Source organism: Amphiura filiformis, chromosome 16 (genome assembly GCF_039555335.1).
Source record: "Amphiura filiformis chromosome 16, Afil_fr2py, whole genome shotgun sequence".
In the NCBI taxonomy this organism is placed as follows: domain Eukaryota; kingdom Metazoa; phylum Echinodermata; class Ophiuroidea; order Amphilepidida; family Amphiuridae; genus Amphiura; species Amphiura filiformis.
In genome coordinates this window covers 57,733,290-57,759,590 of record NC_092643.1, presented here as the reverse complement: position 1 = coordinate 57,759,590, position 26,301 = coordinate 57,733,290, and the positions used below count along the sequence as shown (strand labels likewise).

General features: G+C 35.9%; 1 protein-coding gene across 1 annotated transcript in view; it reads left to right on the top strand.

Moving 5' to 3' along the window:
* Positions 1 to 6,117: 6,117 nt before the first annotated feature.
* Positions 6,118 to 26,301, top strand: part of LOC140136256 (nose resistant to fluoxetine protein 6-like) — a 52,029-nt gene continuing 31,845 nt past the window's right edge. The window contains exons 1-2 of the mRNA XM_072157980.1: positions 6,118 to 6,556; positions 24,985 to 25,136. Coding sequence (XP_072014081.1) covers positions 6,283 to 6,556; positions 24,985 to 25,136 — 426 coding nt within the window. The 5' untranslated portion in view covers positions 6,118 to 6,282. The remainder of the gene's footprint in view (positions 6,557 to 24,984; positions 25,137 to 26,301) is intronic.

Here is a 26,301-nt window from a genome sequence, read left to right as displayed (position 1 = left end):
GCCACCCCTGGTGTTATTGACCACCTTTATTATGTTAAATTGTAAAAGCTTACAAATGGATAATCACGAGTCTGGAAGCTTAGAAGACAGCCAAATGGCTAGCATTGTGTACTTTTAAAACTTTTTTTAAATGAATTTTGTAGTTATTATAAATGATGCTTGATGAGTAATGATATGTAAATTATGTAAAGTGCAATCAGATAATTAAAAAAATGTATGTCTTTCCAGGTAGAAATAAGTGTATGTATTCTTGTCCGTGCTTTTTTGTTGGACCATCCAGCATGTATTTTACTTATGACTATGAGTAGCCTTTTGTTAACAATGGTAATAATGTACCAGCATAGATCATAAAGAGAAAATGCAGCCAATTGGCTAGCTTTTGACATGATATACTAGCATAGATCATAAAGAGAAAAAACAGCCAATTGGCTACCTTTTCTGTTTAGGATATAAAGTAACCAATTGGCTACCCTTTCTCTCTGTGATCTAAGGTAGCTCTCTGGGATCTAAGGTAGCCAATTGGGTATCTTTTCTCTTTGGAACCTAAAGGTAGCCAATTGGCTACCTTTTCTCTCTGGGATCTAAGGTTGCCAATTGGCTACCTTTTCTCTCTGGGATCAGAGGTAGGCAATTGGCTACCTTTTCTCTCTGGGATCAAAGGTAGCCAATTGGCCACCTTTTCTCTCTGGGTTCTAAGGTAGCCAATTGGCTACCTTCTGGGATCTAAGGTAGCCAATTGGCTACCTTTTCTCTCTGGGATCTAAGGTTGCCAATTGGCTACCTTTTCTCTCTGGGATCAGAGGTAGGCAATTGGCTACCTTTTCTCTCTGGGATCTAAGGTTGCCAATTGGCTACCTTTTCTCTCTGGGATCAGAGGTAGGCAATTGGCTACCTTTTCTCTATGGGATCTAAGGTTGCCAATTGGCTACCTTTTCTCTCTGGGATCAGAGGTAGGCAATTGGCTACCTTTTCTCTCTGGGATCTAAGGTTGCCAATTGGCTACCTTTTCTCTCTGGGATCAGAGGTAGGCAATTGGCTACCTTTTCTCTATGGGATCAAAGGTAGCCAATTGGCCACCTTTTCTCTCTGAGATCTAAGGTTGCCAATTGGCTACCTTTTCTCTCTGGGATCAGAGGTAGGCAATTGGCATTCTCTCTGGGATCTAAGGTAGCCAATTGACCTTTTCTCTCTGGGATCTATTTCTCTCTGGGATCTAAGGTTGCCAATTGGCTACCTCTTCACTCTGGGATCTAAGGTAGCCAATTGGCCACCTTTTCTCTCTGGGATCTAAGGTAGACAATTGGCTACCTTTTCTCTCTGGGATCTAAGGTAGCCAATTGGCCACCTTTTCTCTCTGGGATCTAGGGTAGCCAATTGGCCACCTTTTCTCTCTGGGATCTAAGGTTGCCAATTGGCCACCTTTTCTCTCTGGGATCTAAGGTTGCCAATTGGCTACCTTTTCTCTCTGGGATCTAAGGTTGCCAATTGGCTACCTTTTCTCTCTGGGATCTAAGGTTGCCAATTGGCTACCTTTTCTCTCTGGGATCTAAGGTTGCCAATTGGCTACCTTTTCTCTCTGGGATCTAAGGTAGCCAATATGCCACCTTTTCTCTCTGGGATCTAAGGTAGCCAATTGGCTACCTTTTCTCTCTGGGATCTAAGGTAGCCAATTGGCTACCTTTTCTCTCTGGGATCTAAGGTTGCCAATTGGCCACCTTTTCTCTCTGGGATCTAAGGTTGACTACCATTTCACTCTGGGATTTATGCTGCCGCATCATGACGAATTAGCTACCTGTTGCCTCTTCATTTTACCACTTTTGATCTCTAAATGTTTTATGTATAATAAGGATGTGTGTCATTATTAGTTTGTGTGTGATTAATTTCAATGCTATGGTGTTTTTAAATGAATAATAAAAGAAGATCTTAACTATATAATTCAGTTACCTGGAGATGGTGTTTAATTGAATTTGTTAATTGTGTCGATGTAGTATTAAACTAGACAAATAGTGGTAATTTTGCTTTTTGCAATTAAGCTTTGTTTACGTCCAGTGATAAGTGCACCGTACAATAGCAGTGGTTATGAAGTGTTCATTCAGAAGGACAGAATAACAGTTTTTTTATAGCACGTTTTCCAACATCAATAATGCACTGCCATTTGCAGTCACATTTATAACCGCTATTCTAAATTACAAAAACTTAATAATAACAGGATAACTTAGTAGATAATCCATTTACCTAAAAAGCATGGAAGGTCTTTTTGACATATTTCATTTTCACATAATTCCCACAAGTAAGCAATGTTTTTAATTTGGCAGACACAAAATGTAAGAATTTCACCAACATCTTAAATTGATTGGCCAATATGCTAGTTTCTCTTACATTCTACAACAATTTAGTTTTTTATACTGCCAAATTATGTGAAATCCCTTTAAAAGTTCTATGTTGGTTGGTAAATTTATAAAAAAAGCAAAAAATCATTTTCAAAAATATATAATCAGGTGTTTATAGTACCGTTTGGGGTTTGCGTTTCTTAAGTGTATAAACTGTAAGTACTGTCTAAATTATAGCATACCCATGGCTTGAATATGTGCTGATTTAAACTTAAAATAAACAATCTCCTTATTTTTCAAGGTTAGCATCTATTCGGGATTCGTGGGTAACAAAAGTTTAAACCGTCGTAGATTCTTTTTTAAAGCGGTGAACGTATTTTTATGATTTACAATATTAAGCGCTTGTCAAACTAAATTCAGTGTCCAAAGTCATTAAATGTTAATTTAAGTTATGGCAATTATATTTGCTGGACTCGTGGGTAACAGTTGATACGTGGGTAACGTCAAATTTGATTTTATGGAATTTTATGGGTAAAACGTATTTGCATAAAATAATCACTTGGACCTCAGAATTATAGAACGAAACTTCGTTTCATGATATAGTAATTTATGGCATATTCACTTAACATTTTTCAGAACGATCATTTTATTTTTGATACGTGGGTAACAAAATTATTAGCCAAATTGACTTAATGGCCTCTAGAGTCCACAAACTTTGGTGGAATTCAATCGTTTTACATATGATGAGAGATCATGCAAACGTCTTTCTAACGGTAATAATTTTATTTTGATTGAAGGACATTCAATGACATATATGGTGCTTTATCTTTGGATTCGTGGGTAACGCCAATTCATTTAAGCTATCATAACTTGTCCCCTGGTATGACTTGCTAGTAAAGGCCTATATGCACAAAGAGAGCACATTGGACGTGACATGATATGCTCCATCAATAACGTGATTTCCTTTATTAATGACATTTTAAAGTGGAAAGTTAACATAGAGAGAATTTTGTCCCGCTTTCGCTGGAATTGACCATATACGTTATTTAATCTATTGCCATTCTATTTCCAGTAATGTTTAAGTTCTAACGAATGTTTGATGACGAAAAATCGATAATATGTTACATGTAATATCTAGTAGAAATATATTATCGATTTTACGTCATCAAACATTCGTTAGAACTTAAACAATATTACTGGAAATAGAATGGCAATAGATTAAACAACGTAGATATGTTGCATACAATATTGTACGTACAATAAAAAGTCTGAATACTGAAGTGAACATTGCTAGAGTTAGACATGCTTTACAGCAAGACCAAAGATCAGCTCAATCCTATACCCAACATTCCCCAATCAAGCTTCTGCCGTATCGTTCGTAAATACTTGAATTGGTATCCCTACAAACTATAGTACCGTCATGGACTTTGTTGAATATTAATTAAAAGCAAAAGATGTCTTTTCAACAATAAATCCTGTTAGCACTTTGCTGATTCGTCGAAAGCTTTCACTGGATGAAAATCAATCAGCTGTGTACAGCTACAAAAATGGGTGGTTATATTCAAATGAGTATAACTTTAGTTTTCGGTGAGCAATTGCAACGGTTCCTATTTTTATTTAGACGTGAAGAATTTGCTCTTTCCAGTGGTATTTTTATTTTTAGCAGATTCCTTGCAGATCTCGAGTTACCGTCCCCTCAAACATGAGTTTACTTCTTTTTGACTCAGCCTGTATGAACGTTTGGACAGTATTTATTGTGGGACATTAGAGCACATCAGACATATCGAATTGCATTCTGAATACGAAGAATGTCCTTCTGATATCAAATAATTTTGATTTTTGAAATTCGCAATGTAATACACATTTTATGGCAAATCATTAAAATTGATATTTTTGATATTTAACAGTACTTGAAGTAAACTTTATAAATCTGATGATTTATACTTAAAGTGTATGTAAGTGGGATGTAAAGCCGACGATCAATTTAAAATTTTGACCTTGAAGATATGGGTTTTTTCCCCAAAAAAACAAAAAATATTTATATAGGTCATTTTAGGGAAAAAATCCATATCTTCAATATGAAAGGTCAAAATTTTCAATTGATCGTCGGCTTTTCCTCCCAGCTACATACATTTTAAGAATATGTCTTTAGATTTATAGAATTTACTTCGAGGACTGTTATATATAAAAATGTGAAATTGTAATAATTATGAAATATCAAATTGTAATAATTTGTCATAAAATTTGTATTATATCTTGAATTTCAAAAAATGAAAACTATTTGATATCAGAAAGACATTCTTCGTATTCAGAATGCAATTCGATATGTATTATGTGCTCTCATGTCCCACAAAAATACTGTCGAAACGCTCAAAACGCTCATTCCAGATCCCTTAAGGGGTACTACACCCCTGGCAAATTTTGTGCCTATTTTTGCATTTTTCTCAAAAATTATAGCGCATTGGTGACAAGTAAGATATGTATATTATAGGGGCAAGGACTACAACTACTGCACTGAAAATTGAGCAACTCGAGGCGAGTAGTTATTGATTTATTGATCAATTATTGGTTTCCCCTCATTTTTGACTGTAACTCCACAACTGTTGTCTGTGCTGAAATAAAATTTCCAGTGCAGTAGTTGTAGTCCTTGCCCCTATAATATACATATCTTACTTGTCACCAATGCTCTATAATTTATGAGAAAAATAGGCACAAAATTGGGCAGGGGTGTAGTACCCCTTAAAAGTATTAAATATGCTGAAATCACATTTCATTTCATTTCATTATTCAATTTTATTCAATATCTATGCTGACCGACAGATCGTACTACGGTTTCAAGATTTAAATTACTATGACCCGAGAAGGCATTGAGACAAACAACATGCATGTGAAATATTCCAAAGGTTAACGTGCGTATATTTATGGACTTTATAATATTTTCTTATGTTCTTTATTAGGTATGAGGTATGATATTAAAATAAAAATGAAATCCTAGTACAAATAAATCGTGTTCATTCAATTGAATATGTGAATACAAAAGCCACCCAAGTCCATACTCTGGCCAAATTGAGTTAATGGGAAATTGTTGCTATACATAGGCCTGTCATATGTATGAAAGAACAACTCAAATTCATCCTCTGTGTCTATTGAGCATGTGAAAAATAGCATGTATGAAAGAATCACCCAATTCCATGATTTGAGTCTTGTAACACATTGATTGAAATCCAGTATGTATAAAAGTCCATGTGTAACACATTCATTGCTAGAGAGTGACTTTTGAAAAAAATGGGTTTAATAAAGGAAAGTGTGTGGTTTATATTACATGGCAGAATGCTTATCAACATTATACATACCTGTGTGCTTTATTTTGTATTATCTTACTAGTGGTAATCTCATTCTAACATTGTTGTCTTTGTATATGATTCAAAAACCACCCAAGTCCAAAATTTAAAATGAACCCCACGAAGTCCCTGAAATGCTAATCGTCATGCCTAATACAGGTTAATCCACTCATTTGCACGTAAAACTTACCATATTGACCAGGTAAATCTAAGTTCTAACTGAAGGAATTAAAATGATACACAGGTTTTTCTCTCAAAATCACTTCCCATGGACTGGGTGGCTTTTGTATTCATGTATTCAATTGTCTGTACTGTGTGCATATATCCCGGGGCATATATATAAACATGATAACTTGTGTTCTCTTTAAGTGACTGAGTGAGCCTTGTACAACAATAGACCCATTGTTGACCATCGTCCAGGGGCATGCCGGGCGTCCAGTGTGCTAACGGATATGTACTCTGTGGTGAAATGAATTTAGTATAGCATCACACCGTAGTATATCATTGCACCGTTATTTATAGTACAATTGTTCGGAGATACATGTGTATCAATATCATCATCATCATTTTATGATCACTGTTCAGGAATTAATGCATCTTAGTTGTACAACATGGCTGTAGTCTTGTCTGTACTTTTACTATTTTGCTTTTGCTTCGGGTTTCATGTGGATGGTGTGAGTGGTACTTGTGGACATACTGCAGGTGTTTTCTCGTGGTACAACAAATTCAGTATGATGAATATAGACAAGCTGAACAGACAAGAGACTGGTATTGGAAATGCTAAGGATGATTTGATGTCGGAGTTGATGTCATTTCCTGAAACAGGAATTGTATCCACTGTCTCTCCCGGTTGTATTAAAGATACAGCCAACTTTCCTATACCAGGTATGCAATGGCTGCCAGCCATCCCAGATTTTCTTTTTTTTTTTTTGGGGGGGCAAAGAGAATTTTAGGTGGCCAAAATCACAAATTTTGAAGAAAAAAGTGGACATTTTCGTAATTTTGGCTTTTTACTGGGGGGGGGGGAAGAGTTCTTCATGTCGCCCCCCACGTTGTTGGAAAAGTGAGGGAGGGAGGGATTTTTTGTTGTTGTTGTTGCTTTTTATGCCGAAATAATTACAGTTATCATGCAAAATTGACATTGCTAGCAGTTTCATCATCTTTGAGGAAACGATATTATTTTAAAATATGAGGCTAAGGGTCGGTTCATAGTGAATATTCGAAGGCGAATATTCGGCTTCGAATACTTTTTGTGACGTCAAAATATATACGGCAACGAATAAAATATGAGTTGAATCGGATTAAATATCGCGCAACTGATAGCGAGATACTATTGATTTATATGAAAGGCTCGAGGTCACCTGAATATCGTTCGACGAACGATGATTTCAAAAATCCTCAATGAAAATTAAGGGATCTGAAATGAGCGTTTTGAGCGTTTCGACAGTATTTTTGTGGGACATGAGAGCACATCAGACATATCGAATTACATTATGAATACGAAGAATGTCTTTCTGATATCAAATAATTTTTTGAAATTCGCGATATAATACAAATATTATGACAAATTATTAAAATTTGATATTTTTCACATATTGATATATAACAGTCCTCGAAGTAAATATTATAAATCTAATGATATTTTCTTAAAGTGTATGTAGCTGGGAGGAAAAGTCGACGATCAATTGAAAATTTTGCCTTTTCATATTGAAGATATGGATTTTTTTCATCCATATCTTCAATACAAAAGGTCAAAATTTTCAATCTCCCTGCCGCCCCACCAAAGCATACCAAAAAAAGTATTAAGGGGGTTACCCCCTTGAAAACTCCTCAGTTTTGACCTATTTGTATACTGCCCACGACCGTTTTCCTCAGTGGCGTAGATTTCTTTTTGACATTGGAGGGATGGAGTTGCCACGGAAAAATAAATCTTGAATTATAATGCGCGCGAAGGGCGCGAAAAATATTCCCATTTTTAAGCTAAACTGTTGAAATGTGGTGCAAAAATGAAATAGATTCGCGCGAAGCGTGGAAAAACTTGCACTTTTGGGACTGAAATGGCCAAATAAGAGGTGAATTTGTCAGAAACCCACATACAAGCGTCAACATTGAGGGAGGGGATGATTGTATGGACCATCCCCTGGCAAAATATTGGGGATTTACCCCCCCGGATCTACGCCTATCAGCCAATGAAAAAAGTATTCACCGGAAATATATTTGTGGGAGTTGAAACTATGCAGAACAACCAAAACCACGAGCGTTGGTACCCTATCATTGCGTGTTCTTTTAAAATAAATTCTTGTTTATTTCTATAATTTGTGAATCAGGCATTAAAACACACCTTAGGCCCTAGCAATGTAGGCCTACACAAGTTCGGAACGAGACTTTTTATCTTTTGACGCGTATTTCGGTCGAATGCCAAAATTGATTGCTCAATGAATCATGAAATGAGAGCAATAATACTTTGATGATACCGATCTCAAGTGGATATCAGCCAATGAAAAAAGTATTCACCGGAAATATATTTGTGGGAGTTGAATTTTGTTGAACTCGACAGATATGGTGGGTCACCGTGAGTGGTCTCATATATAATACTTGTGAGGGCTGTCACTTCAATCATCTTATGATATTTATTTATTTATTTATTTATTTATTTATTTATTTATTTATTTATTTATTTATTTATTTATTTATTTATTTATTTATTTATTTACTTATTTATTTATTTATTTATTTATTTATTTATTTATTTATTTATTTATTTATTTATTTATTTATTTATTGACTTATTTATTGACTTATTTATTTATTTATTTTTTTTAAATCTATTAACTCATTCATTTCTTGATTTACTTTGCAGTTGAAACATACAAGAAGGTATGGGTCAACCTCCGCGCCGGTTACAGGCAGGTCGTAAATGCCCCGAAAAGCAAATCTTTTTGACTCCTATTCAGGTCACTGGCGTAACCAGACCTGACCTTCGGGGAGCAAGATTGAAAAATTTCCCAATTTTTGATCAAAAGTTTTAGTATTTATGTTCGAGAGAAAGCTCGCTTGCCGCGAAGCGTTAAACGGGTGGAGTCGGTGGGGTCCAGGGGCAAAGCCCAGGCGGGGGTCAAGGGGGCTGAGCGTCATGAAGCTCCTGGTTTTTGGAATATTAGAAAATATCAGTGTTTCACGAGTACAAATTTCACAATGAAAGTAGTAAGGCCTATAGATCTTCTTCTCTCTTTCTTTCCCTTTTCTCTTCTCCCTTGAGTCCCTTCCCTTTCTCTTCTCCCATCCCCTTTTCTTCCCTCTTTTTCTTTTCTTCTTTCCCTTTCTCTTCCCTCTTTCTTTCCTTTTTCTCTTCTCCTTCCCTTTTTCTCTTCTTTCCCTTTCTCTTCCTCTTTTTTCTTCCCTCTTTTTCTCTCTTTACCCCTTCCCAATTTTTTACTCTTCTTCCAGGTTTTTTGTGTCCGGGGGGCAGCTTGCAGCCCCCGGCCCCCACTGGTTACGCCACTGCTCCTATTAAGACCCATTTATACAGACATTAAATCATGACAACAGTTCAATGGAGTTTACCTATTATGATTTTATTAACTTCGTTAAAGAAAATTCTCTAAATTTGGCTTACATTGGTCAACGGGCAATACTTGTTAACAGTCGGGCAACGCTGTGAATTGTGAAAATATATCTTTCTCCGGTTCATAGTTTTATATTCGAAGCCGCATATATTTTGACGCCCAAAACGTATTCGAAGCCGAATATTCGCCTTCGAATATTCACTTTGAACCGGCCTTTACAGCCGGTATCCTAGAGAATGATCGCCAGAATTCTAATCTCCTAAGTGGAGATTATCCCGTTACCTCTATTCAATGAGTCACCAACCGGGGTCACCATATTTTAATGACCAGCCGCTTCAACCAAGCTATTGATGCAGAGAACCAGAACCTATTCAGGAGGGTGCCTGTTCATAAGGGCAATGTCGGGAACTACGTCACGCTATTGTTCGACGTAGGCTACATCATTTTTAACGCATGCGTGTTCGTCAATACAGCTTTAGTCTCCTCCACCTTCGCAACACGGTACGTGGAGTGACTGGAATCACACTGACGGTAGTCCATACAGGACCAACGCAATACTTAGTACTATAATTAGGGATGCCCACTGTCAATACAGTTTCCACTAGAATGATTTTTTTCATTAACTGTGTGCGTGCACTCACACACGCATTGTCTATGGAGAAACTGATCGATACAAGAAATCCCAGGCCTGTTAAATGTCGTACATACTTGTTTTGATCCAAATGTAGGCCTATATCAGGGTGTTTCAAGAAATTCCTGATTCCACCAGAAAACATTAACCAAACTTTTTCCTGATTGGTCAGTAAATAGAGAGGACCTTCCTTCATGAAGAGATCAACTTTTTTAATGAAAAATTTAATGAGATGAGAACTACAACAGGTTGAAGTGACACCATTCCGTGCATCAGGTGTTCAAACGCAATTATCTCCGAATTTGGAGTGAATCAGACAAGCAAACTTACATACTCATAAAATTTAACTATTTTTGAAGACAAAATGTGCAGGATGTTAAGAAATTTAAGAATGTTTAAGCCTACCGCGGCCCATCTCAAAACATGCACTTCTCACTACCATGTCCATTTCATATGCTATCCATCATCACTGATCATGGCTTCCATGCACACACAGTGTATTGCTCAATGTAGTAAAGATAAACTTTGAGTTGGAGCAAATTTCTCAAAATTGGTAGTGATTAATGTTACCAAACTTATGCCATGATGAAATATAATAATTTTTGAAGATAAAATGTGCTGACCTTAAAAGATTGAACAATGTTTAAGACTACCGCTATTCATTTGAAATAATGCACTTTTTGTTCATCTCCTCTATGGAGATATTTTCCATGGCGGCCATTTATGATCATGTTTGAGGTTTCATCAAACAAACCATGGGTTTTGAGGTCTTATATTTTTTTGTTGTATGTCAACAAAATCGATTAAATTTTCAGGATGATCTTATTTTCATGTTGTTATAAGCAAATATAATGTTCCAGATAACGCTAGTTAATAAATACATTAAGAAAAAGTACCTTAAAGTTGCACTTTCTGTTAGTATTCCTTTTGGACTTTAACTTTTTAACATGTTCTAGCAGCCCTATATAAAACCGTGACACTCGAAAGGCCATATCTCTGGAATGAAACGTCCGATTAAGATTATTTAAACGCCAAAATGTTTCTTTCATCAATTCCCAGCCAATAAGTTAGGTCTGAATCAATTTAAAAGTACTTCAATTTTTAGTGGACATGCCTACTATAATCAACGCCGTTAGGCGTTGGTCCTTATAGATCCGACATATCCTCCATTGGAAAGTCAAGGGAAATGTCAAACTGACTAACCACGCCTACTGACAGCTACTGACGATATTTAGCCAATAAGATTAGACTTGCCTTCCACCTGCCAACTACTAGCTTGCAGCTTTGGATCTAACACCACTATTGCGTAACAATATCGATAATCATGTCCATTCATTCATTCAATTTATCTATGTCCTCTTCAATCGCGATCAATGTTCATCATCCACGTGAATGAGCATTGATCTGATTTTACTTCTTCACAGGGTTACTAAACCCGCGAGGTGGTAGGCAATTGGGCAACTATTGAAGGTTTTCCCCGGGACTTTTGATAATAGTAGGCATGTCCACTAAAAATTGAAGTACTTTTAAATTGATTCAGACCTAACTTATTGGATGGGAATTGATGAAAGAAACATTTTGGCGTTTAAATAATCTTAATCGGACGTTTCATTCCAGAGATATGGCCTTTCGAGTGTCACGGTTTTATATAGGGCTGCTAGAACATGTTAAAAAGTTAAAGTCCAAAAAGGAATACTAACAGAAAGTGCAACTTTAAGGTACTTTTTCTTAATGTATTTATTAACTATCTTATCTGGAACATTATATTTGCTTATAACAACATGAAAATAAGATCATCCTGAAAATTTAATCGATTTTGTTGACATACAACAAAAAATATAAGACCTCAAAACCCATGGTTTGTTTGGTGAAACCTCAAGCATGATCATAGATGGCCGCCATGGAAAATATCTCCATAGAGGAGATGAACAATAAGTGCATTATTTCAAATGAAAAGCGGTAGTCTTAAACATTGTTCAATCTTTTAAGGTCAGCACATTTTATCTTCAAAAATTATTATATTTCATCATGGCATAAGTTTGGTAACATTAATCACTACCAATTTTGAGAAATTTGCTCCAACTCAAAGGTTATCTTTACTACATTGAGCAATACACTGTGTGTGCATGGAAGCCATGATGGTCCCCGGTTTTTATACTCCCTATGAAATGGACATGGGAGTGAGAAGTGCACGGGGAAGTGCATGATTTGAGATGGGCCGCGGTAGGCTTAAACATTCTTAAATTTCTTAACATCCTACACATTTTGTCTTCATAAATAGTTAACTTTTATGAGTATGTAAGTTTGCTTGTCTTATTCACTCCAAATTCGGAGATAATTGCGTTTGAACACCTGATGCACGGAATGGTGTCACTTCAACCTGTTGTAGTTCTCATCTCATTAAATTTTTCATTAAAAAAGTTGATCTCTTCATGCAGGAAGGTCCTCTCTATTTACTGACCAAACAGGAAAAAGTTTGGTTAATGTTTTCTGGTGGAATCAGGAATTTCTTGAAACACCCTGATATAGGCCTACATTTGGATCAAAACAAGTATGTACGCCATTTAACAGGCCTGGGATTTCTTGTATCGATCAGTTTCTCCATAGACAATACGTGTGTGAGTGCACGCACACAGTAAATGAAAAATAGTTCTAGTGGAAACTGTATTGAGAGTGGGCATCCCTAATAATAGAACTAGAAGATACTTGGCGATTATTTGACCCGTGATTCGGGCTGAAATGTTCTTTTTCAAGTTCTTCACTTTGTAGGTTGCGCACATTATACAGGTTTTTTTTGGGGGGGGGGGGGTGGCCATCGTTTCATTTTATCATTAGGCCTCAGTTATTATTATTTGTTTTACAATAATATAAAAATGGATGACGCCGCTATTTTGCATGCTTCGAATAAACTAGGAATTCAAGAAGTTACCCGCCAACAGACGAAGGGAGTTACAAGTTTTTTACATGGACATGGTTTTCCGACAGGATATGGGAAGAGCTTTATTTTCCAGTCAGCGCCAATTTGTGTTAATTTTCTTTAAAATGTCAATGTCGACATCGCCATAAAATGTAGTCATTTACTTGATTTGTAGTTTAGTCCAATTCCTATTAAAGTGAAGTAGGCCTATTCACTTTCTTTTACTAACACAATATTTCAAGATTTTGTTTTTAACAGGCATTAGTGCAATAGCCGCTTTGTGTAACATTTTGCTGGAATATTTTTACATTCTAAAGTTTAAATGACATTAACGATTGGAATGGATATGTTTGCACATCTGGCTTATTCTCTTTCGATAATAGATTTGTCCCTAAAATGGTCAAATCCAAGGTTTTAAAATGGCTGCCATTGCACTTGATGCCTTTTTCTTCTTCGCACGTGGGAAGTTAAAGGGATTTACAATTATTTGCCAAAATTGTTATAACTATATATTCTACTACGCCAATGTTATTAGAGTGGCAAGGCTACTGCTACTCAATATTTTCAAATAAAATATGTATCAGTTTACTAAGATGGATGTTTGGATCAAAAACGTCAATCATAACATTTTTCTGCGACCTATGGTTTTTGACCTATGACCCCTTGGAATTCATAAGTAGGCCTAAAACGGGTGTTTTTTGAAAAAAGGGATCCAAAAATTTTGAATCTATAAAATAAGTGTTTCTAAAAGTTTAACATATGTAGGGGGTCAAAAAAGTTTTGACATACCGAAATCAAAATTTTCCAGCCCCCAAGTATTTATGAACGTTCCCTTAGCTCTTTAAGTACTGTATCTCTACCAAATATGGCAAATTAGGCCTATAAACATTTAGATTTTGCAGTGTTCCTCTTTTGGACCTCGCCCCATACAAACAGACGGCTGCCAAAAATTTAAAAACGATGAAAGCAGTGCACTTTTTAAAATTTTGTCTTGTCTTGTCTTTTCTTGTTTGTAACTTTGAAATAAAACAAAGACCACGAAAGTATTACTATCAACGGAGCGGAGAGCCGTTGCCTCAGCTCCGTCCGTGAATGACGTAGTTAAAAGTGATGAATCCCATGCCCCTCGGTTAAAACGAGAAGACCATGTTGTTTTTTAAAGATTTGATATTAAAATAGTTTAAATCAAAACCCTAAATTCAAATAGTAATCACAGGCCCTTTCATGCCTTTGGGATTAAAGAAATATACTGTGATTTTTCCGAAATGCATTTGAAATATCAACACATTCAACAGTAGGCCTACTTGCGAGTTGTATCGCCTTTAATTTTATTTTACTCACTCTGTTATTTCCAGTTAGGTGTTAAAGGCTTAATGTACGATTTCTTCCAATTTTAAATCTGTCATTATATATTCAAAATGCTGAAATAATACCAGTAATAGGCCCTAATTATCGGGAATGGTTTCTGTCCATTTTGAACTGAAATAACGAGGTAAACACTGCTTGTTATTTTGGCCGTTTAACACGCAGTTCTATTTAGAAGGACCGTAAAGTCATAATTCTTGAATTATGACTTTATGTCGAACTTTGCTCTGTTTACCTACAAACACAACAAATTTGGCTGATTCCATTTAGATGCAAGTTGTAACATGTACATTACAAATATGCCATAAAATCAGGTTTGAAAAAAATTAACCAAATTCATATTATTATAAGATCGTACATTATGACTTTAATAAATCAAAGTTCAGTTCCAAATAAACGGTGTGTAGAATTTATGTTCATTTAGCTTTTTTAATGGTATCACGGTTAGGCCTATCGACAAATGTGACAATATTATTATTAAATAAAAAAAGAAAACAAACCTAGAATCATACAAATGACTTTTTGTAACACTGATTAGGCCCCGGGATTAGGCCTACATTATCTCTGCACTACAATAGCAACAAAAAACTTTCATTTAATTCATACCAGCCCGATTTAAGGCTGGTTCAAAGTGAATATTCGAAGGCGAATATTCGGCTTCGAATACGTTTTGGGCGTCAAAATATATGCGGCTTCGAATATAAAACTATGAACCGGAGAAAGATATATTTCTACAGTTCATAGCGTTGCCCGACTGTTAACAAGTATTGCCCGTTGACCAAGGTAAGCAAAATTTAGAGAATTTCTTTAACGAAGTTAATAAAATCATAATAGGTAAACTCCATTGAACTATTGTCATGATTTAATGTCTGTATAAACATGATAAATGGGTTTAAATAGGAGCAGTGGCGTAACCAGTGGGGGCCGGGTGCAAGCTGCCCCCGGACACACAAAAACCTGGAAGAAGAGTCAAAAATTGGGAAGAGGGAAAGATAGAAAAAGAGGGAAGAAAAAGAGGGAAGAGAAAGGGGAAAGAAGAGAAAAAATGGGAAGGGAGAAGAGAAAAAGGGAAAAAAAGAGAGAAAAAGAGGGAAGAAAAAAGAGGGAAGAGAAAGAAAGAAGAAAAGAAAAAGAGGGAAGAAAAGGGGAAGAGAGAAGAGAAAAGGGAAGGGACTCAAGGGAGAAGAGAAAAGGGAAAGAAAGAGAGAAGAAGATCTATAGGCCTACTACTTTCATTGTGAAATGTGTACTCTGAAACACTGATATTTTCTAATATGCAAAAAACCAGGAGCTTCATGGCGCTCAGCCCCCTTGACCCCCGCCTGGGCTTTGCCCCTGGACCCCTGGACCCCACCGACTCCACCCGTTTAACGCTTCGTGGCAAGCGAGCGTTTTCTCGAATATAAATACTAAAACTTTTGATCAGAAATTGGGAAATTTTTCAATCTTGCCCCCCGGAAGGTCAGGTCTGGTTACGCCCCTGACCTGAGTAGGAGTCAAAAAGATGTGCTTTTCGGGGCATTTACGTCCTGCCTGTAACAGGCGCGGAGGTTGACCCATAAGGTTTCAACTGCAAAGCAAATCAAGAAATGAATGAGTAATAGATAAATAAATAAATAAATAAATAAAATAAATAAATAAATAAATGAAAAATAAATAAATAAGTCAATAAATAAATAAATAATTAAAAATTTTAATAATAATCTCGAGTAAATAAATATATAAATATATATATAAATAAATAAATAATTAAATAAATAAATTAATTAATTAATAAATAAATAAATAAATAAATAAATAAATAAATAAATAAATAAATAAATAAATAAATAAATAAATAAATAAATAAATAAATAAATATCATAAGATATGATTGAAGCGACGACAAATATGACAGCCCTCACAAGTGTTATATATGAGACCACCCACGGTGACCCACCAAATATATATCTGTCGAGTTCAACAAAATTCAACTCCCACAAATATATTTCCGGTGAATACTTTTTTCATTGGCTGATATCCACTTGAGATCGGTATCATCAAAGTAGTATTGCTCTCATTTCATGATTCATTGAGCAATCAATTTTGGCATTCGACCGAAATACGCGTCAAAAGATAAAAAGTCTCGTTCCGAACTTGTGTAGGCCTACATTGCTAGGGCCTAAGTGTGTTTAATGCCTGATTCACAAATTATAGAAATAAACAAGAATTTATTTTAAAAGAACACGCAATGATAGGGTACCAACCCTCGTGGTTTTGGTTGTTCTGCATAGTTTATGAAGAGATTCATTGCAAAGCGCTATATATCCATTCCTACATATTACTTATTTTGCCCTCTTAATTATTAATTATAATTATGAATTTGACTGATAACAACGCATTACATCTTTATTCGGCCCAAAATAACAAAAATGGGTGAACTTCCATGGCAAACGCATTTTTATATCAATAACCAATGATTTACCACCCCGGCCCCTCACACGTCCTCTGCCAGGGGCAGATGCATATGGGGACCTAGAACTGGGGCCAAACATTATTTATGTAAAACCGGGGTGGAGGCATAAATCTGAATTTGGAGTTAGACTTTTTTTCTGCATCAGTCGATTTAAATAGAGCTACGTTAATATGGAAACATTCACTTGTACATTTAGGTTATGTTTGTAAGCCTAAATATCATATTATTTGCATAAAACATTACTAATCATATAAAAATGGGTACTCTTGTACCGCACTAATAAGGGGGCACACCACTAAATCAATGCGCCATTTGTGTAACCCTAATGAGTTCCGGTAAAATACAGAAACTATTTGAGGTATTTTGGGCTGGTCTTTAGACTTATTAATCAAAAAGAGTGGCGAATTATAGCTTAAATAAAAGTGGAAAGCCTATACATAAATTTGAGTCACCAAAAAAGTAGCATTTTTATAATTATTGAGAAAATAGGTCCGCGAATTAAAAAATGGCAGAATCGGGTTTGCAGTCTTGAGACTGAGAGCATGTCAAAAACAGTGAGGGCGCTGTTCGCGGCCTCGTAGCGGGAAAACGAGGTGGAAGGACCCCTATACATTGAAACATATGTTAAACTTTCATCGATTTACAATCGACTGGTCATCATAAAAAAATTTAAACGATCCCAAAAGGCCTCAAAATGAGCAAAGAAATCCGGTGTTTTTACACGTATTTCAATGGGAAGATTATTTAGTGGTGTGCGCCCAAAGCATTTTCTTTCAGTTCGTTATCAGCCATGTTGGAACTATCCAGGCGTATTTGACAACTGGGCAGGTTAAGGGATGGGGTATGAACGTTTGGACAGTAGTTCTATTTATTGTGGGACATTGGAGCACATCAGACATATCGAATAGGATTCAGAATACGAAGAATGTCCTTCTGATATCAAATAATTTTGATTTTTTGAAATTCGCAATGAAATACACATTTTATGGCAAATGATTAAAAATTGATATTTTTGATATTTAACAGTAACTTAATAAATCTGATGATTTATACTTATAGTGTATGTAGGTGGGATGAAAAGCCGACAATCAATTGACAATTTTGACCTTACGTATTGAAGATATGGATTTTTTCCCCAAAACACCAAAAAAAATTAGGTCTTTTTGGGGAAAAAATCCATATCTTCAATATGAAAGGGCAAAATTTTCAATTGATCGCCGGCTTTTCCTCCCAGCTACATACACTTTAAGAAAATATCATTAGATTTATAATATTTACTTCGAGGACTGTTATATATCAATATGTGAATAATATCACATTCTAATAATTTGTCATAAAATTTGTATTATATCGTGAATTTCAAAAAATGAAAATTATTTGATATCAGAAAGACATTCTTCGTATTCATAATGTAATTCGATATGTCTGATGTGCTCTCATGTCCCACAAAAATACTGTCGAAACGCTCAAAACGCTCATTCCAGATCCTTTAATTTTCATTGGGGATTTTTGAAATCATCGTTCGTCGAACGATATTCAGGTGACCTCGAGCCTTTCATATAAATCAATAGTATCTCGCTATCAGTTGCGCGATATTTAATCTGGTTCAACTCATATTTTATTCGTTGCCGTATATATTTTGACGTCACAAAAAGTATTCGAAGCCGAATATTCGTCTTCGAATATGCACTATGAACCGACCCTTACACTGGTCATGGTAATAGTAGATATCTATTATTTCCATGCACTGGTAAGCGACATCAAAAGTTTGTATTGCTTTGATTGCATTATCAAAATCAATCGATTGGGATACAAAGTACTTGAGATGACTTGAGAGTCCCAGTTATGTAATAGATGCGGTTGAATGATGGCCCGAATGATGGGCGGGGCTATTTTCCATATTTGGATTCATGACGTAACTTATCGACTGGTTTGGTTTTGGTCACTGTTTATTATAATGAGGGTGCACTGCTGGGGGTAGCGAACGGACCATTTGACGGCGTTGATTATGGTGCTGAATATTGCGTTGGTCCTGTATGGACTAACTGACGGCGGAGGAGAATACTAGCTGGTCAGACAGTTTAATTCTATCAAGCATAAATACCTGAACAATCACCGTCATTTGATCGATTTACTAAAACTTGTAACTGTAGAGATGACAGCAATTGTCCTTTAGAAAAGAAATGCCTCACTTCCTGTGTTATTTACCAAGCTACAATCACAAGGCAAGACAACAACCAGGACGAGACCTATGTCGGACTGACTGAAAATACATTTAAATCCCGTTTTAATGGACATATGTCAAGTTTCAGGAATGATATCAATAGACATGCCACAACTTTAAGCGAATATATCTGGACACTAAAAGATGCAAATGTACCATATACAATCAAATGGAAAGTGCTAAGCAGAGCTAAGGCTTATTCCACATCACGTAAACTTTGCAACCTGTGTATTGAAGAAAAATACTTTATCATTCGCAGACCTGACTTGTCCTCATTAAACAAAAGAAATGAACTCATGAGTGCATGCAGACACAGGAAAAAACACTTATTATGCAATTATAAATAATGTTTCTTTAACATATTGTTAATTGACGTTATTGATTAAGTGACTGTTAATGTTAAGCAGTATTCAGACTTTTTATTGTACGTACAATATTGTATGCAACATATCTACGTTGTTTAATCTATTGCCATTCTATTTCCAGTAATGTTTAAGTTCTAACGAATGTTTGATGACGTATAATCGATAATAGATATTACATGTAACATATTATCGATTTTTCGTCATCAAACATTCGTTAGAACTTAAACATTACTGGAAATAGAATGGCAATAGATTAAATAACGTAGATATGTTGCATACAATATTGTACGTACAATACTCGGAGTCTGTGGAGCGCTTTACAGACTCTCTATAATTCCCATGAATGGGCATCATATTATCTGAAGTGCCAAATTGCCAGTCAAGTGTTTTTTATGGCCATCTATTATATTGAGTATTGACTCGTCATATTAAGTTGTCTGCAATGTCAAGTATGGCCATTCAAAATTTTATGTCAAGTATGTCCATTCAAAATATGATGGTCTAGTACACAGGTTATTGTTATTATTATGTAACTTTATGCAATCCTTTTAATTTTAAGTTGTATCATGTGACACCATGATAGGCAGTGTGTATATTTTTTTGATTACCTCATATGGTTATGTGCTTCTGAGGAGTGAGGCCCTGTGGCCTTACGAAACAGATTTGTAAAGCATTATGTAGCTGTATCAAATCCAATTAATTAATTATATTGTATACTCAAAATATAACTTTAAAATTGTAAACCTGTTAACTTATATATTTGTGTACTAAAGTATAAGGACACGTGAATAACATCATGTAGGAAACAAAATGGCCCCTAATCCGCCTATTGTCTAGACCTAGGCTACATCTTCCTGTTTCGTTACGTCATTTCAGATGCCTATCTCGACTATTGATCCCTGACCTATTCTTGAGAGGGCACTCTATTCACGTGGTTTCTTTTCCAACGCTAAAAGATCACGAATTTTGGTGGTTTGCAAATGAAAATTGTCCGCGCTATCGATTGATTACGTAACTGTTATGAATAATTTATTAGGTTTTTCAATGCAATCGCCTCGACCCATTAATACATATTATCTGTATTATCACAGCACTTGGACTAGCAATCCGGTGAGTTCACTGAACTACGCCCTAATACTGATGGAGTTTTAATGGCGTTTAATGGCGTTTCTCCTCTCCATACACAGTTGAACAAATACAATAGATGAAGGTCAACACGTATGACCTCCTATGTGACATGTGATGTTATATGTGATGTACAAAAACCTGAATTCATAAAGATCAGTATTCGTTTGTGCATATGAACTGCACATTTACGTTGCTATATATTACTCATTATTATATTATGACAAATATTGGTATTTATGACAATACGGTATATACATTGTATATAAAACGACTAATAGATCCTACTATCATGGCGTCCGGTCAATGTTCATCATATCCCGTATGTTTCTTAAAATTCATTCATATTTGAGACAAATTGCTGTGCCCATTTTATAGGTGCACAGTTGGATCCGTGTTTTTTAATTTTAATTTCTTTTTAATGAAAGAATTAAGGTTTTCCACTGCACGGGGGCCACAAGGGTGATACTAATTTTAATGCTATATTTTCAAAATGAATACGTGTTGCTGGTTGGCTCTATAGACGAATCCAAATTCACGCATTCCTATACCTTAATGGCTGCCAAAGTTGGGTCCCCTGCACACCGACATCGCCTGGCTATTAATTACTTGGTACACAAGAGATACTAAAATCAATACCCGGGATCGTACACGTGAATGTCCTATGGACGATTTTGATATTCAGACGAAAATCTTTGGATACCGGGTAGAAAATGATGAATATCTCCTGTAAATGATTTCGTATAAAGAAACCAGATGTGGTTCCTTGCACTTGAACATACGTGTTGAACAGATATGATAGTCGTTAGCTCACGTATTGAAATAGAAGCTTGCGTCTTGAACTCAAAAATTGAAAATAAATCAGATTTTATATGTCATGATGCAGTCATGTCTACAGTAGAATTCATTTCGACCTTTGCAGGACTTAAACCCCATTAAAAGCTATTAAACCAAGATAACACTCATTGAAAACAGCTCAACTGATTAAATCATATCTTCTCTGGTTAAATACACACATCATATGTTTCTGCTTTTACACGTACAATGGAGCAATGCGCTGGGATTATCCTTTCAGTTGGGTGAACGATTATAAAGCAAGCGCTAGAGAACAATTGTGTGTGGGCTTTGTTTACGAAATGAGACAATACGTGCTTATTGTTAACCAGCGTTCTTGAAAATGAGAAACATGGTGGTTTGCAGACTTAACACGGTTTGGAAATAATTTCTTCATATTTTTGGTGTTATCTGTCGTTTACATATCCTTCCTAAAACACCAAAGTGCGAATATTTCCAAACATCTAAATTAGCTAAAAATTTAGGACATGTTACAAAACTATATTGTCTAGAATTTTAGAAGAGTACTTTTAATATTGGCCGGTTATTTTTCACACAGCGACGTTAACTAGGCAATGTACTATTACCTATAACATTAACTAAAACACCAAAGTGCGAATATTTCCAAACATCTAAATTAGCTAAAATTTAGGACATGTTACAAAACTATATTTTCTATAACTTTAGAAGAGTACTTTTAATATTGGCCGGTTATTTTTCACACAGCGACGTTAACTTAACTAGGCATATCCCCATACTTTTTACGTAGGCTATTTGTAGAGGTCACGCGTCAATGGGAAAGAGCACTGTGTATTATGTATAGGAAAACGGACAGTAACTGCAGTATGTGCCGAACACCGAGCACTACTATATAGCGCAGTGTATAGGTCAATCGTGAGCAGTGACCTATGGCGGCCATGCTATAACACACACACAGCGAAGTCAGCCACCTTGCTATTGTCAGTAGCCTTAGTCAGATGTCCTTCGGCCCATTATACTATTAAACAGGTCGGAACAAAATGGTCATGCGTGGCGGTGGATTCACCCTACCATGGCGATTTCTGCCATGAAGATATTGGGGCGATGACACTGTGCCCCGTCGGCTCAATCTCACATAAAATGTGAAATAATGCGGCCTTGGAGGGTATTTTAAACTGCATTCTATCACCTGTGTTACACGTAGACAAAAGAATAATGACAGAATACAACACAAAAGAATCTAACATCGAATTTTAAGCGGCTTTAATCCACCCAATTGGGCAGTCACTACACCAGTGTGGTGCATGCGTCTATAGCGATTTCACAGAAAAGGTATTTCTAGTACAATGCAGCGTCGGACTCTAGCTGAGAGCGTAGCCTAAGTCATTATAGACTCCAAGAATGGCTCTCCATACACAAATGAACAAACACAAAGGAGGGTAGTCTCTTCCGTGGCCAGCTTGATTTCGATGGAGCGAAACCAAATTGGCTGCGGAGGAGACGGGTCATTTTGCCAGGCAAATGAGCCAGTGTCGTAGCCCTGCTATTGATCTCCACGATTGTTCACCATTGGTTGGAAACTTCTACATGTATTCATAATAGATTTACAAACTTAACTACCTACACGAGCTGAACAAGGGAAGAGGCTTACGCATCATACACTGGAACATGGAAACATTTAAACATTACAAACTAGTGCACGAAATCAAATTAATGATGCTTAATCGTTATTCTCAATATATCAATATACAGGGGTACTCCTCTTTTCGCCAAACGACAAGTGTTTATGGAATGCTGCTAAAATAAGAACACTTTTAATGCTAATTTATTGCACATTCTTAATATATCAATATACAGGGGTACTCCTCTTTTCGCCAAACGTCAAGTGTTTCTGGAATGCTGCTAAAATAAGAACACTTTTAATGCTAATTTATTGCACATTCTAGGGAAGCGTGGTTACCTTTTTTAAATAGCCGAGTGAGAGGGTTTTCAATGAAATATTTTTTTGTGTCAAAATTGAAGCATCCTATGTATAAAAGAATACATGAATATTTACTGCACATCATATAACGATTCGTGATAGCCAATTGTGGCACATTATTTTGATGTCGTTTAAGATTAAGAAGCAGAGAATTTTATTTCAATTTTATATACGCCAAACTATTTTTTAATTGAGCAAGAATAAGGATAGGAAAAACTTTGAAAATTTATGCAAAATTACATTAGACCCCGCAAAAGATTACTGTTTCGTTTTTATTGTAATCTAATCTTTTATTTCCAGAAAAAAATATTTGGGGTCTAATGTGGAATTATTATATAAATGATAAAAACATCGAACGTGTATAAAAAAAATGGTAGGCCACTATAGTATTAGACCGTAATACACATGTATATACGATGTACTAGCGCACGTGTTCGGCGAGTCAAAATCGATATAATGTATTGTCCATGTAGAGGCACGTTTATTGTCGGATTTCTGTATGTAGAACACGCAGTTAACAACAATTGAGCGCTATTAATATACATTCATGTTTTTAGGCAAATAAAATTCCAAAATATGGTACGTTTTCTGCCTTTGCTTGTCACGTGGTAAGCCTATGTTGAATTTGCAATTATATGTTCAAATAAGTTTCAAATGGATACCAACAAGACAAGTGCCCGAGCGGTCTAAGGCGCTCTAAAGAGTATCCAAAGCGGTGCGCCGTGAGTTCGAACCCCGCCTCTGCCAAACTTAATTTTCCTTTTTTTTAAATTTCACATTGGGGAAATGTGACTCGGAGAATTTATGTATGGCGTGGAGTGGTGTGATACAGGGGAAAGAAGAATTACGCATTAAACGTGAAATTATAAATGGAAACATAACATGCATAGGCAGATATACCAGAGAAAAACTCCGGACATACCTGCCTGTGCGGGGACTTGAACCCCAGACCTCTCGCTTGTCGTGCGAGCGCTCTGCCATTGAGCTACACAGACTGTCCCTGATAAACAGGACTCAAGTCTGGTACTTATGGATATGAGCAGTCATGCGGGGTAAACAATACAAACAACACATTACATACCAGTGTACGAGATCAATTAATGATGCTTACCCGCCAGCCTAATATAATCATGCAAACAAAAAAACAAAACAAGGGAAGAGGCTTACGCATCATACACTGGAACATGGAAACATTTAAACATTACAAACTAGTGCACGAGTCTGGGTCTGGTCTGGTCTGGTCTGGGTTCTTGAGTTATGTTGTAAAGAGGGCTGAAACAACAATTTTGTAAAACGTACATAACTCATTCACAACAATAAATTAAGCAAGTTTTCAAAGTCTATGATTTGTAGAATGAACTTTTGCAAACCATCAAAGTGTTATTTTTCAATAATAATTGATTTAGATAATGAAAATCGATTGAACTTACGCTACACAATTCCAACTGCAGTAAAAGTAACGTAATTCCCCATCGCGCCAGTGCTTTAGCCCTATTAACCATAGACCCTATTTCCAGGGTCTATTCATTAACTCATATTCCAAAACTTGAGGTCAAATTTGACCATAGGCCCTTCCAGGGTCTATGATTTGATCAATGAAGTTTGCAATAATTATTATACGCATGTGAGGCACTGACTGGGCCAGTAACCCTCTGTCAAAACATAATAGGATGGCATTGTTTCAGTGCGAGAAAGGGGAGATGTCTGAACAACATCATGATCATAGTCTCTTGATAAAATCATATCAAACAGGCAAAGTCTATATAGAACCAGTTTTATGATCATGATGATGGAACAACTCATTTTTATAAATGTTGATACCTGTATATTTGTTTATTAATTTTTGTTTTCGTTTATTTTGCCCATTGCAGCCCTGGATGCGTTTGGTAAACCTCGCTCTGGTATTCTTAGTGAAAACTTCGTTTGGTTGGGCAACTTTGATGAATGCACGTCTCTGGGAACATATCAGCATTGTGTTGCTGATATGCAGATTAATGCCCCCATGAATAATGGAACAACTAACGTAAGAAATGGAGAGTTTTGTTGATCATTTGTCTTGTAAAAATCTAGAAACATTTAAAGACATACCCAGCAAACACACAAATGTTTTCAAAACGTTATAAACCTGTTTTGGTTTTGGTCTAAACGTTTTACGCATTTAAATGTCGGGCTATAAAAAGGACATGGAAACATTTGTAAACCGTTTCATATGAGAAACACCACAACAAACATAGGTAGCATTTTCGGCCTTCTGGTATATCATTGGCCCCTTTTTCTAGGCCAATTTTGGTATATGGGTGGGTCCTTTTTTCAAAGCTTTCGCATTTCTTTTCGGAAAATAGCCTAATTTTGCCTCAATCTAGCCAAAATTTTGGAGGAAAATTTGTAAAGACTAAGACAATTTGGGTTAAATTTGGCCGACATTTTTTGACTTTTGGTATATCGATGGGTCCAAATTTGTTGAAATATTGGTATATGGATGGGTCCACTTTCAAATTTTCAGCGGCACACCTGCCAAAACCAAACTTATCGAATTCAAACTCGACTTCACCGTTCACAAGTCGAACACCCCGTCAACAACAAAATTTTGTTTTTTGTTATTGACTCGACTTGACCCGATTTATGTCAAACAAACCATTATGTGTGCTGACATTACTGTGATTTTTTTTTCTTTCATTTTTGCTGAACCATGAAATGGTATCAGCCTATATGAGTGTATGTTACTAGCTTCCTAGCTTATACTAGCTTACTAACTTACTTACTAGCTTACTAACTGACTAACCATTTGGTCTGAAATGGCCATATCTCTAAATGCCACGAAGGTATGACCCCATGAGGGGTGTCATATGAAAGAGGAAAACATAAAGAATATAATAAAAATATTTCCAAACGTCAGAGGTCATCCAGGGGTCACAGGGGTCAAAAAGGTCATTTTAACCGAAAATGCTCCGATTGAGCTTAAATTTAAATGCAATGATCCTTATGACATTCTAAACATGTGTAAAACATTTAAAAATTTATTTAAGGTCATTAAGGTGGCATAGAGGGGTCAAAGGTCAAGTTTTTTAACATGCTCCAATTGAGCTGAAATTTAAATGCAATGATCCTTATGACATTCTAAACATTTAAAAAATATTTTAAAATTCATTTAAGGTCATTAAGGGGGCATAAAGGGGTCAAAGGTTTTG